The 17500-nt window shown below is 43.6% G+C and overlaps 1 protein-coding gene across 1 annotated transcript in view; it reads right to left on the reverse strand.

The window, feature by feature from the left end:
* The window catches only part of LOC116038082 (anion exchange protein 2-like), a 53020-nt gene that overhangs the window by 34313 nt on the left and 1207 nt on the right, over positions 1 to 17500 (reverse strand). Inside the window, exons 2-4 of the mRNA XM_036005395.1 lie at positions 14634 to 14784; positions 12387 to 12600; positions 12185 to 12309 (exon numbers count right to left, since the gene is read on the reverse strand). Coding sequence (XP_035861288.1) covers positions 12185 to 12309; positions 12387 to 12600; positions 14634 to 14784 — 490 coding nt within the window. The remainder of the gene's footprint in view (positions 1 to 12184; positions 12310 to 12386; positions 12601 to 14633; positions 14785 to 17500) is intronic.

Genomic DNA, 17500 nt, shown 5'->3' on the forward strand with positions numbered 1-17500 from the left:
CAGCAGGAAGTGGTCAGTGACCATTAGCAGTGGGACTACAGCAGGAAGTGGTCAGAGACCATAGCAGTGGGAACTATAGCAGGAAGTGGTCAGTGACCATTAGCAGTGGGAACTATAGCAGGAAGTGGTCAGTGACCATTAGTAGTGGACTACAGCAGAAGTGGTCAGTGACATTAGCAGTGGGACTACAGCAGGAAGTGGGTCAGTGACCATTAGCAGTGGGACTACAGCAGGAAGTGTCAGTGACCATTAGCAGTGGACTACAGCAGGAGTGTCAGTGACATTAGCAGTGGGACTACAGCAGGAAGTGGTCAGTGACATTAGCAGTGGGACTACAGCAGGAAGTGGTCAGTGACATTAGCAGTGGACTACAGCAGGAAGAGGTCAGTGACATTAGCAGTGGACTACAGCAGGAAGTGGTCAGAGACCATTAGCAGTGGGACTACAGCAGGAAGTGGTCAGTGACCATTAGCAGTGGACTATGGCAGGAAGTGGTCAGTGACCATTACCAGTGGACTACAGCAGGAAGTGGTCAGTGACCATTAGCAGTGGACTACAGCAGGGAAGTGTTCAGTGACCATTAGCAGTGGACTACAGCAGGAAGTGGTTAGTGACCATTAGCAGTGGGACTACGGCAGGAAGTGGTCAGTGACCATTAGCAGTGGGATTACAGCAGGAAGTGGTCAGTGACATTAGCAGTGGGACTACAGCAGGAAGTGGTCAGTGACCATTAGCAGTGGACTACAGCAGGAAGTGGTCAGTGACCATTAGCAGTGGACTACAGCAGGAAGTGGTCAGTGACCATTAGCAGTGGGACTACAGCAGGAAGTGGTCAGAGACCATTAGCAGTGGGAACTATACAGCAGGAAGTGGTCAGTGACCATTAGCAGTGGGAACTATAGCAGGAAGTGGTCAGTGACCTTAGCAGTGGACTACAGCAGGAAGTGGTCAGTGACATTAGCAGTGGGGACTACAGCAGGAAGTGGTCAGTGACCATTAGCAGTGGGACTACAGCAGGAAGTGGTCAGTGACCATTAGCAGTGGACTACAGCGGGAAGTGGTCAGTGACCATTAGCAGTGGGACTACAGCAGGAAGTGGTCAGTGACATTAGCAGTGGGACTACAGCAGGAAGAGGTCAGTGACATTAGCAGTGGGACTACAGCAGGAAGTGGTCAGAGACCATTAGCAGTGGGACTACAGCAGGAAGTGGTCAGTGACCATTAGCAGTGGACTATGGCAGGAAGTGGTCAGTGACCATTACCAGTGGACTACAGCAGGAAGTGTTCAGTGACCATTAGCAGTGGACTACAGCAGGAAGTGTTCAGTGACCATTAGCAGTGGACTACAGCAGGAAGTGGTCAGTGACCATTAGCAGTGGGACTACAGCAGGAAGTGGTCAGTGACCATTAGCAGTGGGACTACAGCAGGAAGTGGTCAGTGACCATTAGCAGTGGACTACAGCAGGAAGTGGTCAGTGACATTAGCAGTGGGACTACAGCAGAAGTGGTCAGTGACATTAGCAGTGGACTACAGCAGGAAGAGGTCAGTGACATTAGCAGTGGGACTACAGCAGGAAGTGGTCAGAGACCATTAGCAGTGGGACTACAGCAGGAAGTGGTCAGTGACAATTAGCAGTGGACTATGGCAGGAAGTGGTCAGTGACCATTACCAGTGGGACTACAGCAGGAAGTGTCAGTGCCAGTGACAAGCAGATGGACTTTCAGATAGCAGGAAGTGGTCAGTGACCATTAGCAGTGGACTACAGCAAAGGGCAGGCCATACATGGACTACAGCAGAAGTGGTCAGTGACATTAGCAGTGGGACTACAGCGACTGACATGCATGGCTAACAGAAGTGTCGTGACATTAGCATGGGACTACAGCAGGAAGTGGTCAGTGACCATTAGCAGTGGGACTACAGCAGGAAGTGTCAGTGACATTAGCTGGGACTACAGCAGAAGTGGTCAGTGACCATTAGCAGTGGACTACAGCAGGAAGTGGTCAGTGACCATTAGCAGTGGACTAACGCAGGAAGTGGTCAGTGACCATTAGCAGTGGAGCTACAGCAGGAAGTGGTCAGTGACCATTAGCAGTGGGGACTACAGCAGGAAGTGGTCAGTGACCATTAGCAGTGGGACTACAGCAGGAAGTGGTCAGTGACTATTAGCAGTGGGACTACAGCAGGAAGTGTCAGTGACCATAGCAGTGGACTACAGCAGGAAGTGGTCAGTGACCATTAGCATGGACACAGCAGAAGTGGTCAGAGACCATTAGCAGTGGACTACAGCAGGAAGTGGTCAGTGACCATTAGCAGTGGACTACAGCAGGAAGTGGTCAGTGACCATTAGCAGTGGGGACTACAGCAGGAAGTGGTCAGTGACCATTAGCAGTGGACTACGGCAGGAAGTGGTCAGTGACCATTAGCAGTGGACTACAGCAGGAAGTGGTCAGTGACCATTAGCAGTGGGGACTACAGCAGGAAGTGGTCAGTGCCATTAGCAGTGGGACTACAGCAGGAAGTGGTCAGTGACCATTAGCAGTGGGACTACGCAGGAAGTGGTCAGTGACCATTAGCAGTGGGACTACAGCAGGAAGTGGTCAGTGACCATTAGCAGTGGACTACAGCAGGAAGTGGTCAGTGACCATTAGCAGTGGGACTACGCAGGAATGGTCGTGACCATAGCGTGGACACGCAGGAAGTGTCAGTGACCATTAGCAGTGGACTACAGCAGGAAGTGGTCAGTGACCATTAGCAGTGGACTACAGCAGGAAGTGGTCAGTGACCATAGCAGTGGGACTACAGCAGGAAGTGGTCAGTGACCATTAGCAGTGGACTACAGCAGGAAGTGGTCAGTGACATTAGCAGTGGGACTATCATGCAGGAAGTGGTCAGTGACCATTAGCAGTGGACTACGGCAGGAAGTGGTCAGTGACCATTAGCAGTGGACTACAGCAGGAAGTGGTCAGTGACATTAGCAGTGGGACTACAGCAGAAGTGGTCAGTGACCATTAGCAGTGGGACTACAGCAGGAAGTGGTCAGTGACCATTAGCAGTGGACTACGCAGGAAGTGGTCAGTGACATTAGCAGTGGACTACAGCAGGAAGTGGGTCAGTGACCATTAGCAGTGGACTACGCAGGAAGTGGTCAGTGACCATTAGCAGTGGACTACAGCAGGAAGTGGTCAGTGTACCCTTAGCAGTGGACTACAGGCAGGAAGTGGTCAGTGACCATAGCAGTGGACTACGGCAGGAAGTGGTCAGTGACCCATTAGCAGTGGGACTACAGCAGGAAGTGGTCAGTGACCATTAGCAGTGGACTACAGCAGGAATGGTCAGTGACCTTAGCAGTGGACTACAGCAGGAAGTGGTCATGACCATTAGCAGTGGGACTACAGCAGGAAGTGGTCAGTGACCATTAGCAGAGGACTATGGCAGGAAGTGGTCAGTGACCATTACAGTGGACCACAGCAGAAGTGGTCAGTGACCATTAGCAGTGGACTACAGCAGGAAGTGGTCATAGACCATTAGCAGTTGACTACAGCAGGAAGTGGTCAGAGACCATTAGCACCATTAGACTGCTGCAGGGCTAAACGTCTTGGTGAATGTCTGTTCAACTCATTGCCGTCATCGTGAAGCGCGTATCTCACGGTTACGGAGATACCACGGCATTATGCCATTTATATAGCTAGAATAATACATGTTTACAATTATATAATGTTCTATAGTACAAATGTTATTTCACTCTGTTCTTATGTGGGTAAGGCCACCGCACATCCAAATAAGTTCCCTTCATGACCCCCAGCCCGTCAGTCTCCATAGGATAACATGGGGAAACTCCACCCCCTACCTGATGGCCCCAATATATTTACATCTTTCTAAAACCACTTTTCCATGTCTGAACTGCATAAAATATAGTAAAACACTCCACACACGGTGATATAAATCACGTCTAACCAGTTTTGGTCGTACAGCGTGTGGTACAACACATCACACACGAACCGATCTGACTCCCGAGCATTCCCAGTCAGACGGGAAATCTCGCAAATCCTCGAGATCACACGTGACTTCAGAGTAAACAATCATGGCGGACGCAGAGGACGCAGTGGCGATAATTTGTAGTTTGTTTTTAACCGAAATAAAACGTTATCAAAAGAAAAGGCGATGGTCAAAGAAGTGGAGACAACGCCAGCATGGACTATACTTGCTCTACTTATCTCCGACGTCCACCGACTTTCTGGTGCGCCGTGCCGCCGCCTGTTTTGATGTTGTTTCCCGGTGCTTTCCTCGCCGCCTCGTCACCTCTCTTTCTGATTGGCTACACGCCACAGTCCACAGGCTGCGTGCTCGTTTGTCCCCGGGGGACCCACACACGAGGAGGATTGGGCCAAAACAATCCAACATTTTGGATATCCCCGCTTTGAGATGGAGCGGAGTCCCGACGTCCTTCAGAGCAGACGAGAGCAGTCTTAACACAACCACACACCGGCAGGAACATCTGATCAGATTATGTTTACCATATCGGAGCATCCTTAGATGGTCAGAAGGGGGGAATCGGGCTAAAATCGCCTCATTATCCTGCCGTGTGAACCAGGCTTACAAGTATTTTTTATACTGTGACCTTGTATGATTTACAGTTACTCTCCAACGTAGCATCTGGGTGCCGTGTTATGACTGAAGTGACGAGTAACCTAGACGGTGAAAGGTTATGACGCCACTGACGGGCGACTAAAGAAACGTGATGTGGTCTGAAAATAAATAATAGATTTCTCTGAGTGTGCCATTTGATGGAAACATTTGGGATCGTGTACTACACAACTCAAAAAAATATATAACATATGGTCGTTTTTAGACATGTTAATGCATAAATGTATATATTGTACCTTTAAAGACTCCCAAGTAGATTAGAGACTAAAAAAGTAGATTTAGAGACTACCAAAGTAGATTTAGAGACTACCAAGTAGATTGGAGACTAAAAAGTAATTTAGAGACTAAAAAAGTAGATTTAGAGACTACCAAAGTAGATTTAGAGACTACCAAAGTAGATTTAGACTACAAAAGTAGATTTAGAGACTAAAAACCCATAAAACAAGAAAAGACTACGAATAAATCTGTACAGAAAAACCAAACCCGTTACAAAAGTAAGTGTGAAAGTGACAAATCTTTCGGAAAAAGCGTCAAAACATCCGAAAAGTGACAACAAAGTAACAAAAATGAACCGCACAAACTCTAGAGACATTCAACCTGACTAAATGAGGCAGGGAAAGCAGTCTAGTCCGATATTAGTGTATAAAGACTAAAAAAGTAGATTTAAGACTAAAAAAGTGGATTTAAAGACTAAAAAGTGGATTTAGAGACTAAAACAGTGGATTTAAAGTTAAAAAAAGTGGATTAAAGTTAAAAAGTGGATTTAGAGAATAAAAAAGTGGATTTAGAGACTAAAAAAGTGGATTTAAAGTTAAAAAGGTGGATTTAGAGAATTAAAAAAGTAAGATTTAGAGAATAAAAAAGTAGATTTAGAGATGAAAAAGTAGATTTAGAGACTAAAAAAGTAGATTTAGAGACGAGTGATTAAAGACTAAAAAGTGGATTTAGAGATGAAAAAGTCAGATTTAGAGACTAAAAAGTAATTAGATGACTAAAAAGTGGATTTTAAAGACTAAAAAAGTAGAGTTAAAGACAAAAAAGTAGATTTAAAGACTACAAAGTGGATTTAGAGACTAAAAAGTGGATTTAAAGTCTAAAAAGCAATTTAGAGACTAAAAAAGTAGATTTAGAGACTAAAAAAGTGGATTTAGAGACTAAAAAAAAGTGGATTTAGAGACAAAAAACGTAGATTTAAAGACAAAAAAAGTAGATTTAAAGACTAACAAAGTGGATTTAGAGACTAAAAAAGTGGATTAGAGACTAAAAAAGTAGATTTAGAGACTAAAAAGTGGATTTAGAGACTAAAAAGTGGATTAAAGTCTAAAAAAGCAGATTTAGAGACTAAAAAAGTAGATTTAGAGACTAAAAAAGTGGATTCAAGTCTAAAAAAGCAGATTTAGAGACGAAAAAAGTAGATTTCGAGCGTAAAAAAGGGATTTAGAGACGAAAAAAGTGGATTAGAGACTAAAAAAGTGGATTCATAGTCTAAAACAGCGATTAGAGTCTAAAAACGCAGATAGAGCCTACAAAAAGTCGATGTATAAGACTAAACAAAGTGATTTAGAGACTTTATAGACTACAAAAGTGGATTTAGAGACTAAAAAAGCTGATTAGATACTCGAAAAAGCAGATTTAGAGACTAAAAAGTAGATTAGAGACTAAAAAGATGGATTATGAGACAAGAAGTGGATTTAGAGACTAAAAAGTGCTTTATAGTCTAAAAAAGTCGATTATAGACCTAAGACAGCAGATTTAGAGACTAAAAAGTAGATTTAGATACGAAAAAATGGTGATTTAGAGACTAACGAGTGATTCAGAGTCTACACAGCAGATTTAGAGACTAAAAGTGCAGATTTAGAGTCTAAAAAAGCAGATTACAGCACGTAACAAAAGTGGATTTAAGTCTAAACAAGCAGATCTTTAGAGACTACAACAGTATTTAGAGACTAAAAAGTGGATTCGAGTCGAAAATGCAGTTTACAGACTAACAAGTAGATTTAGTGCAAAAAAGTATATTAGAGACTCAAAAGTGGATTGAAAGTCTAAACAAGCGATTTTAGAGACTAAAACAAAGTAGATTTAAAGACTAAAAAGTGGATTTAGAGACTAAAAGTGGTTTTAAAGACTAAAAAAGTGGATTTAGCGACTAAAAAAGTGGATTTAAATCTAAAAAAGCAGATTTAGAGACTAAAAGTAGATTTTAAAGACAAAAATGTAGATTTAGAGACTAAAAAAGTGGCTTAGAGACTAAAAAGTAGATTAAAGACAAAAAAGTAGATTTAAAGACTAACAAAGTGGGATTTAGAGACTAAAAAGTGGATTTAAAGTCTACAAAGCAGATTTAGAGACTAAACAGTAGATTTAGAGACAAGTGGATTTAGAGACTAAAAAGTGGATTAGAGACTAAAAAAGTAGATTTAAAGACTAAAAAAGTTATTTAAAGACTAAAAAGTGGATTTAAAGTCTAAAAAGCAGATTTAGAGACTAAAAAAGTAGATTTAAAGACTAAAAAAGTGGATTTAGAGACTAAAAACGTGGTTTTAAAGTCTAAAAAAGCAGATTTAGAGACTAAAAAAGTGGATTTAAAGTCTAAAAAAGCAGATTTAGAGACTAAAAAGTAGATTTAAAGACTAAAAAAGTGGATTTAAAGTCTAAAAAAGCAGATTTAGAGACTAAAAAAGTAGATTTAAAGACTAAAAAAGTGGATTTAGAGACTAAAAAGTGGATTTAAGTCTAAAAAAGTAGATTTAAGACTAAAAAGTGGATTTAGAGACTAAAAAGTAATTTAAAGACTAAAAAGTGGATTTAAAGACTAAAAAAGTAGATTAAGAGACTAAAAATCCTAAAATGAGAAAGACTACAAATAATCTGTAAAGAAATACCAAACAGCTGTTACAAAATGATCCAAAACGAAGTGACGCAGCAGTCATTTCTCCTGCTCCTTACCTGTGAACTAACCTTCAGTTCACCTGGTCTCACTCACCTGGTCACAGAGATACAGAAACACAGCAGGAAGAACAGCTGATACTCACGGAGATCAGACGGAAAACTGTCCAAATTAATCACAACCAGAGCTGAGACCGACTTCCTGTTTATCTGAGAGACCGACAGACACACACACACACACATATACACAGACACACATATATACACACACACACACACAGACACACACACAGATGGACACACACACACACAGACACACAGACACACACACACACAGACACACACAGATGGACACCAGACACACACAGACACACCACACACCACACAGACACACACACACACACCACACCACAGACACACACAGATGACACACACACACACACACACACACAGACACACACAGATGGACACACACATACACACACAGACACACACACACCAGACACACACACACGCACACACACACAGACACCACACACACACACACACACAGATGACACACACACACACACACACACACACACAGACACACACACACACACACACACAGATGGACACACACAGACACACACACACACAACACACACACACACACACACACGACACACACACACAGACCCACACACAGACACCACACGACACACACAATTGACACACACAACCACACACACACACACACAGACACACACACACAGACACACACACACACACACACACAGACACACACAGATGACACACACAGACACACACACACACCAGACACACACCACACACACACACACACAGACACACACACAACACACACACACACAGATGGACACACACACACACACACACACACACACAGACACACACACACACACACACACAGATGTGCACACACACACACACACACACACACAGACACACACACACACACACAGACACACACACACAGACACACACACACACACACACACACAGACACACACAGATGGACACACACAGACACACACACACACACACAGACACACACACACAGACACACACACACACACACACACACACAGACACACACAGATGGACACACACAGACACACACACACACACACACACAGACACACAGACAGACACACACACACACACACACACACACACACGTGCAGTAACAATAGATAGAGGCTGTGGGTTGGTGTGTAGGTTGCGTTCAGGTCAGCTGCGTGATGAAGATTAAAAACTGACAGAAGCTCTTTTCATGTTGGAAACAGAATCCTTCAGATTGTCTTCCCAACATGACGCCGTCAACGTGACCGGTGGATTTCCTGCCTTTCACCCACTGTAGGAGACATACGTCAACAACAGCGACTCAAACATCACAAATGAGACTAAAACTATGATAAAACTTCACTAAACCAACAAAAACATCGTAAAGGTGACATATAATATAGGAAAAGCTACCAAATTTATAAAGAAACTATAAAAACATTGAAAAAAGGAGCGACAAAGAAGAGCCTCGAGATGTAGCAACTTGTATTTCGAGGGATCCTAAAAGTTAAAGCCACGGCAACTGCCGCACACTGGAGGGTGACCATTTTTCGGTACAGGAGTCAATCTCACTGTTGGTAACGTGTTCGGACGGATAGAGCAGAGAATCAACGGGAGCGGGACGGAGCCGGAGATTAAAATTAAGAAATGACGCTGCAATGTGGTGAGTGCGCCCAAGATTGCGAGGCATTTGTTTTAGAAAAGAGAACCACTTACAACTCACAATACGTTGTTGATTGGCTACTGCTAGCTGCAGACAGCGACTCTTCTAACCTACCCTAAATCAATAAATGTGTGTTTTGAGTGTGAGAAGATCTCTGTTAGGAATTACGTAATGAAATGTCCTAGGCCTGCAGGTAATGTATGTTACCTAGACCTGTAGGTAATGCATGTTACCTAGACCTGCAGGTAATGTATGTTACCTAGACCTGCAGGTAATGCATGTTACCTAGACCTGCAGGTAATGTATGTTACCTAGACCTGCAGGTAATGCATGTTACCTAGACCTGCAGGTAATGCATGTTACCTAGACCTGTAGGTAATGCATGTTACCTAGGCCTGCAGGTAATGCATGTTACCTAGACCTGCAGGTAATGCATGTTACCTAGACCTGTAGGTAATGCATGTTACCTAGACCTGCAGGTAATGCATGTTACCTAGACCTGCAGGTAATGCATGTTACCTAGGCCTGTAGGTAATGCATGTTACCTAGACCTCAGTAATGCATGTACCTAGGCCTGCAGGTAATGCATGTTACCTAGGCCTGCAGGTAATGCATGTTACCTAGGCCTGCAGGTAATGCATGTTACCTAGACCTGTAGGTAATGCATGTTACCTAGGCCTGCAGGTAATGCATGTTACCTAGACCTGCAGGTAATGCATGTTACCTAGACCTGCAGGTAATGCATGTTACCTAGGCCTGCAGGTAATGCATGTTACCTAGACCTGTAGGTAATGCATGTTACCTAGACCTGCAGGTAATGCATGTTACCTAGACCTGTAGGTAATGCATGTTACCTAGGCCTGCAGGTAATGCATGTTACCTATAGGCCTGCAGGTAATGCATGTTACCTAGGCCTGCAGGTAATGCATGTTACCTAGACCTGTAGGTAATGCATGTTACCTAGGCCTGTAGGTAATGCATGTTACCTAGGCCTGCAGGTAATGCATGTTACCTAGGCCTGTAGGTAATGCATGTTACCTAGACCTGTAGGTAATGCATGTTACCTAGACCTGCAGGTAATGCATGTTACCTAGACCTGCAGGTAATGCATGTTACCTAGGCCTGTAGGTAATGCATGTTACCTAGACCTGTAGGTAATGCATGTTACCTAGACCTGCAGGTAATGCATGTTACCTAGGCCTGCAGGTAATGCATGTTACCTAGACCTGTAGGTAATGCATGTTACCTAGACCTGTAGGTAATGCATGTTACCTAGGCCTGTAGGTAATGCATGTTACCTAGACCTGTAGGTAATGCATGTTACCTAGACCTGTAGGTAATGCATGTTACCTAGACCTGCAGGTAATGCATGTTACCTAGACCTGTAGGTAATGCATGTTACCTAGACCTGCAGGTAATGCATGTTACCTAGGCCTGTAGGTAATGCATGTTACCTAGACCTGCAGGTAATGCATGTTACCTAGGCCTGTAGGTAATGCATGTTACCTAGGCCTGCAGGTAATGCATGTTACCTAGACCTGCAGGTAATGCATGTTACCTAGACCTGTAGGTAATGCATGTTACCTAGGCCTGCAGGTAATGCATGTTACCTAGACCTGTAGGTAATGCATGTTACCTAGACCTGCAGGTAATGCATGTTACCTAGGCCTGCAGGTAATGCATGTTACCTAGACCTGCAGGTAATGCATGTTACCTAGGCCTGTAGGTAATGCATGTTACCTAGCCTGCAGGTAATGCATGTACCTAGGCCTGTAGTAATGCATGTTACCTAGGCCTGTAGGTAATGCATGTTACCTAGGCCTGTAGGTAATGTATGTTACCTAGGCCTGTAGGTAATGCATGTTACCTAGGCCTGCAGGTAATGCATGTTACCTAGACCTGTAGGTAATGCATGTTACCTAGACTGCAGGTAATGCATGTTACCTAGCCTGCAGGTAATGCATGTTACCTAGGCCTGAGGTATGCATGTTACTAGCCTGAGTAATGCATGTTACCTAGCCTGAGGTAATGCATGTTACCTAGGCCTGTAGGTAATGCATGTTACCTAGGCCGTAGGTAATGCATGTTACCTAGACCTGCAGGTAATGCATGTTACCTAGGCCTGCAGGTAATGCATGTTACCTAGACCTGTAGGTAATGCATGTTACCTAGGCCTGCAGGTAATGCATGTTACCTAGGCCTGCAGGTAATGCATGTTACCTAGGCCTGTAGGTAATGCATGTTACCTAGGCCTGCAGGTAATGCATGTTACCTAGGCCTGTAGGTAATGCATGTTACCTAGGCCTGCAGGTAATGCATGTTACCTAGGCCTGCAGGTAATGATGTTACCTAGACTGATATGCATGTACCTAGACCTGCAGGTAAGCATGTTACCTAGACCTGCAGGTATGATGTTACCAGCCTGTAGTATGCATGTATAGTGTAGCCTAAATTTCCGAGGCAACCTCAGTGATTGACCGCGATTAACCAAACATGCACCAAACACACACATACAGAGACACACAAAGGCAGAGCAGTATGTCCCTTACACACACACAGACACACACACACACACACACACACACTAAGGTGGAGCAGTGTGTCCTGTATGTCTCTTACCAGCTAACATATTTCTAGATGGATCATGAATATGGAACGTCTACTCCAGTTCATGCAAACGCTAATGTAAAATTTAAAGCCAATAGGAATACTTGGAATTGATGGTGGAGGTAAATATTCATGAAAAAGGACACGTTTGTGAACGGGCAACACAGATTTAGATGATGAACAACTAAACATGTTACACACTGGACCTTTAAACAAATTAAAAAGCAGAAAACAGTCGGTTAAATTCTTCAGATTTTCATTCTGGATTAAACTAAAAACTGTGAAGCAGGTCTACTGACTCTTGATGCCGTCCAGGTCGACAGACATCAGCGTCTCTGCCTCGTCGGGGTCATCAGCAGCAACGGTCGTCGCGACGCAGCCAGGTGAGAGAGCGCTGTGATTGGACGAGGCGATGGGCGGGTCACTGTGAAGGGGAGGAGTTACACGTTAAAATGTTTTTAAATGCAGAAAACTTGTATTTTTCCAGAGAAAGCAAATAACCTGGTGGGCGTTTGGTGCTGCTCCTCTGTTTCATTCAGACTGAAGACCTCTTCCTCGCCGTCCTCGTCCTCCTGGCCTTCTTCTATGGTGGCGGCAGCATTGGGGGCGGAGCCTCGCCTCCCCTCCTTCCTCCCCTCATTGGTCCTCTTCCTCCGGCTGTCAGCGGGGGGTTTGGACAGAGGGTGATGGACTTGGAGGGAAAAGTGACGGTGATCTGCAGCGGGGAAAATAGATATTTATCACAACTGTGTTTTGCAACATAAACGTGCAAAGCCCGTCCCCTAATCCTGTATCTGAAGTCTCTTTATATAGACCTTAGTGGTCCCCTAATACTGTATCTGAAGTCTCTTTATATAGACCTTAGTGGTCCCCTAATACTGTATCTGAAGTCTCTTTATATAGACCTTAGTGGTCCCCTAATACTGTATCTGAAGTCTCTTTATATAGACCTTAGTGGTCCCCTAATACTGTATCTGAAGTCTCTTTATATAGACCTTAGTGGTCCCCTAATACTGTATCTGAAGTCTCTTTATATAGACCTTAGTGGTCCCCTAATACTGTATCTGAAGTCTCTTTATATAGACCTTAGTGGTCCTCTAATACTGTATCTGAAGTCTCTTTATATAGACCTTAGTGGTCCTCTAATACTGTATCTGAAGTCTCTTTATATAGACCTTAGTGGTCCCCTAATACTGTATCTGAAGTCTCTTTATATAGACCTTAGTGGTCCTCTAATACTGTATCTGAAGTCTCTTTATATAGACCTTAGTGGTCCCAAATATATTAACCACCAACCCTCCATAAGACGAATAATTATATATTTTTACCATTGTACAAATCCCTGGTAAGATCCCATCTTGAATATGCATGCTCAGTCTGGTGTCCATATAAATTAAAATATGTAGAAAAGGGTCCAGAGAAGAGCTACTAAATTAATTCCAGGAATGAAAAATATGTCTTACGAAGATAGATTGAGGAAATTAAGTTTACCGACTCTCACATTTAGGAGATCCAGAGGAGATATGATTCAGGTGTATAAGCTTTTACAGGGAATATATGATGTAACAGTGGAGCCTATCTTATTGAAAAGATTTCTGGGACAGGATATAAAATCCTCTATTCCAGACTCAAAAACACAAAACAAATATATATATATATATATATTTGATATATATATTTGTTTATATATATATTTGTTTATGTATGTTTGTTTATATATTACCACAAACTTACTGCAGCCATAGCTCAATGGGGGGCTACTGCATGTAGACCTTCTCCATGTTGATAAGAGCATTAAAATGAGAAAAAATAATGGGACAAAAAGAAATCAAGGGACATTTAGAATAGATAAAAATGTGCGATTAATTGCGATTAATTGCGAGTTTACTATGACATTAATGCGAATCGCGATTAAATATTTGAATCGTTTAAATCTCAGATACAGTATTAGGGGACCACTAAGGTCTATATAAAGAGACTTCAGATACAGTATTAGAGGACCACTAAGGTCTATATAAAGAGACTTCAGATACAGTATTAGAGGACCACTAAGGTCTATATAAAGAGACTTCAGATACAGTATTAGAGGACCACTAAGGTCTATATAAAGAGACTTCAGATACAGTATTAGGGGACCACTAAGGTCTATATAAAGAGACTTCAGATACAGTATTAGGGGACCACTAAGGTCTATACGCCGGGAGACGGCCGAAAAGGACGCCTCATACACGCTGGGAGACGGCCGAAAAGGACGCCTCATACACGCCGGGAGATGGCCGAAAAGGACGCCTCATACACGCCGGGAGATGGCCGAAAAGGACGCCTCATACACGCCGGGAGATGGCCGAAAAGGACGCCTCATACACGCCGGGAGATGGCCGAAAAGGACGCCTCATACACGCCGGGAGACGGCCGAAAAGGACGCCTCATACACGCCGGGAGATGGCCGAAAAGGACGCCTCATACACGCCGGGAGACGGCCGAAAAGGACGCCTCATACACGCCGGGAGATGGCCGAAAAGGACGCCTCACACGCCGAGAGACGGCCGAAAAGGACGCCTCATACACGCCGGGAGATGGCCGAAAAAGGACTGATATATACCATATATATATTGGTTGGTGGTTAATATATTTGGTATATACCATATATTATATATGGTTGGTGGTTAATATATTTGGTTCCTCTAACATCTCATAGCCCAGCCTGGCGCCTCCATGAGAAAGGATCTAGGAGTTTGGGGGTCGCACCTTCAAAGTCCTGCTCGTCGTAGACTCGGAGTTTCTCAGGCGGGCTGCGAGCTGCAGGGCGAAGGATCTGCTGAAAACCCTGAACATCGAACGCTTTATTCAGATCCTCCTCCTCTTCTTCTTCACTGTGGCCACGGCGAGAAGACGGAGACTGCAGGAGACAAATAATCATTACTTACATTACAAAATGTTTACATCTCATGATATAACTCGCGCTCACGCCCCATGGTACGCTGCGTTCACGTGGTGTCAGATCGAGTGCGGATAGGGCCGGAGCCCGGCCCGCGTCCGACACAGTTCAAATCTCAGACTAATGACACGTACGTTTGTTTGTGTGGAAAGCTTTTATTAAGCAGCTGTAGGAAGCACAGGCGCCGATTTATGTTTTCCTCCGTGGGTGCTCACGGGCGTACGCCCTTTAAAAAAGAAAAGTAGTCAATAAATGTTTGCATTTCAGAACCTTAAGCCTGGTTCACACGGCAGGATAATGAGGCTGATTTTAGCCCCGATTCCCCCCTTCTGACAATCTTAAGGATGCTCCGATTATGGTAAAATAATCTGATCAGATGTTCCTGCCGTGTGTGGTGTGTTAAGACTGCTCTCGTCTGCTCTGAAGGACGTCGGGACCGCTCCCATCTCAAATCGGGGATATCCAACATGTTGGATTGTTTTGGCCCGATTCCTCCTCGTGTGTGGTGTCCCCCCGGGGACAAACGAGCACGCAGCCTGTGGACTGTGGCGTGTAGCCAATCAGAAAGAGAGGTGACGAGGCGGCGAGGAAAGCACCGGGAAACAACATCAAAACAGCCGGCGGCACGGCGCACCAGAAAGTCCGGTGGACGTCGGAGAGAAGTAGAGCAAGTATAGTCCATGCTCGCGTTGTCTCCACTTCTTTGACCATCGCCTTTTCTTTTGATAATGTTTTTTTGTTGGTTAAAAACAAACTACAAATTATCGCCACTGCGTCCTCTTCGTCCGCCATGATTGTTTACTCTGAAGTCACGTTTGATCTCGAGGGATTTTGCGAGATTTCCCGTCTGACCTGGGAATGCTGGGGAGTCAGATCGGTTCGTGTGTGATGTGTTGTACCACACGCTGTACGACCAAAACTGGTAGACCGTGATTTTTTATCACTGTGTGACGATTTTAAAATTGTTGGCTGATTTTCCAATCCTGAGAGACTCCTCTCAGGATTGGAAAATCAGCCAACAATTTTAAAATCGTCCCGTGTGAACCAGGCTTTAGGAAATGGACAGCGGCCGACATGAACACACACACGCCTATTAACTCGATAATAAAGCCGTAAAGCAGGCTATCTTTCATCTCAGGACAGCGCCACTTCTCACAAATACAGATAGGACTGGAGATGAGAAGTTGAACTGACACGTAACCGCGATCAGCTTCGTGGGAAATTAAGAATCACTTCCACCTGTCTAGTAGCCTAGGCACACGATGACAGACGCTCCACTTAGCACCAACTGCAATGTTTAATTTTAAATTAATGGAGCCGACTGGCAGTCTGGCACTGGGTGCTCAGTATTTTCGTGGGTGCTCGAGCTCCGGAGCACCCACGGTATCGGCGCCTATGGTAGGAAGGCATTCAGAAATGTCAACAGATGAGGTCATCAGTGCACATGGGGCAACAAGCTCACGTTAACCCAGGGACGCTCCTACATAATCAGCTGTTATAAATTTAAAATGTTCAATGCCTCATCACTAGGGTTGGGCATCGAAAACCGATTACTACTATGAATCGTTTCAAAAATTAAACGATTCCAGTGGAATCGTTTGAAATCGTTTGGAGCATTTGGTTTCAAATCTGATCATGGATACCAAATTTAACATGAGCAAGTTTGGGTTTCCGTAGCAACCAGGCGCTTTTTCAAACCTTTATTTAACCAGGATAAAAACTCCTTGAGATTACAAATCTCTTTTACAAGAGTGTCCCGGCAAGTGGCAGCAGCGTGGTTTCAAAATAAATACAAAGACAATAACAAATAAAAAACATAGACACACTTTCACTCATCATATTCAAACAACAATGTCATCATAAACAATCTGGGTCCTAAATCGATTTAAAAACAATGACAGACAGACCGCCTTTCTGCAAGATCCTTTAGAAAGCCTTTAAAAGAACTAAATGAGACCAACTCCTTCAACTGTAGTTCATTCTGAAGATGATGTGGGCTTTGGGGACTGATAATAAAAACAGATCCTGTTGTTGTGTTGCAGCCGTGGAGCTCAGTAGTTGTTTTTTTTGTTTTTTCTCTAGCAGCCTTTAGAAAATGGTAATTTGTAATTTGCACAGCTATTTGAGTAGCCTAGATGTTTCATGTCCTTTTGTTTTTCTAACTTTTTTAACCCTGTGTTTGATGTGTGTCTCTGTTGTAACTCTTGCAGCAATTTCTCTCTGTGTCCAAAACGAATTTCTCCTCAGGGAGACTAATAAAGAGACTTTGACTTTGAGTAAGCAGCGCTCTAGTCTGGCTTTATTTACGTTGAAAAAGCCGTAAAACTGCAACCCACCATTGAATCAAAATACAACTTTCCTCTTATTTGTGAAACCCTAACCCTCAAAGAATCGGAATCGAGATTCAGAATCGTTAAAACTGTTAATTGTTTTAATTTTGTATTAACTATTTTTAATTTTGTATTTTTAATTTTGTATTAACTATTTTTAAATTTTGTATTAACTATTTTAAATTTTTCGCCTTTTTTAGACATTTTTTTAGACCTTCTTAACCGTACGTCCACACCTCCGCCGCCTTGATCTTCTAAAGATACAGGAAGTCATTCATTTTCAATGGAAGCTGCTTCTCTCAGCTGCAAGGAGCGGAAAATCTGTCGGCGTCACGTTTTGGGCGTTT

The sequence above is a fragment of the Sander lucioperca genome, chromosome 9, assembly GCF_008315115.2.
Source record: "Sander lucioperca isolate FBNREF2018 chromosome 9, SLUC_FBN_1.2, whole genome shotgun sequence".
In the NCBI taxonomy this organism is placed as follows: Eukaryota; Metazoa; Chordata; class Actinopteri; order Perciformes; family Percidae; genus Sander; species Sander lucioperca.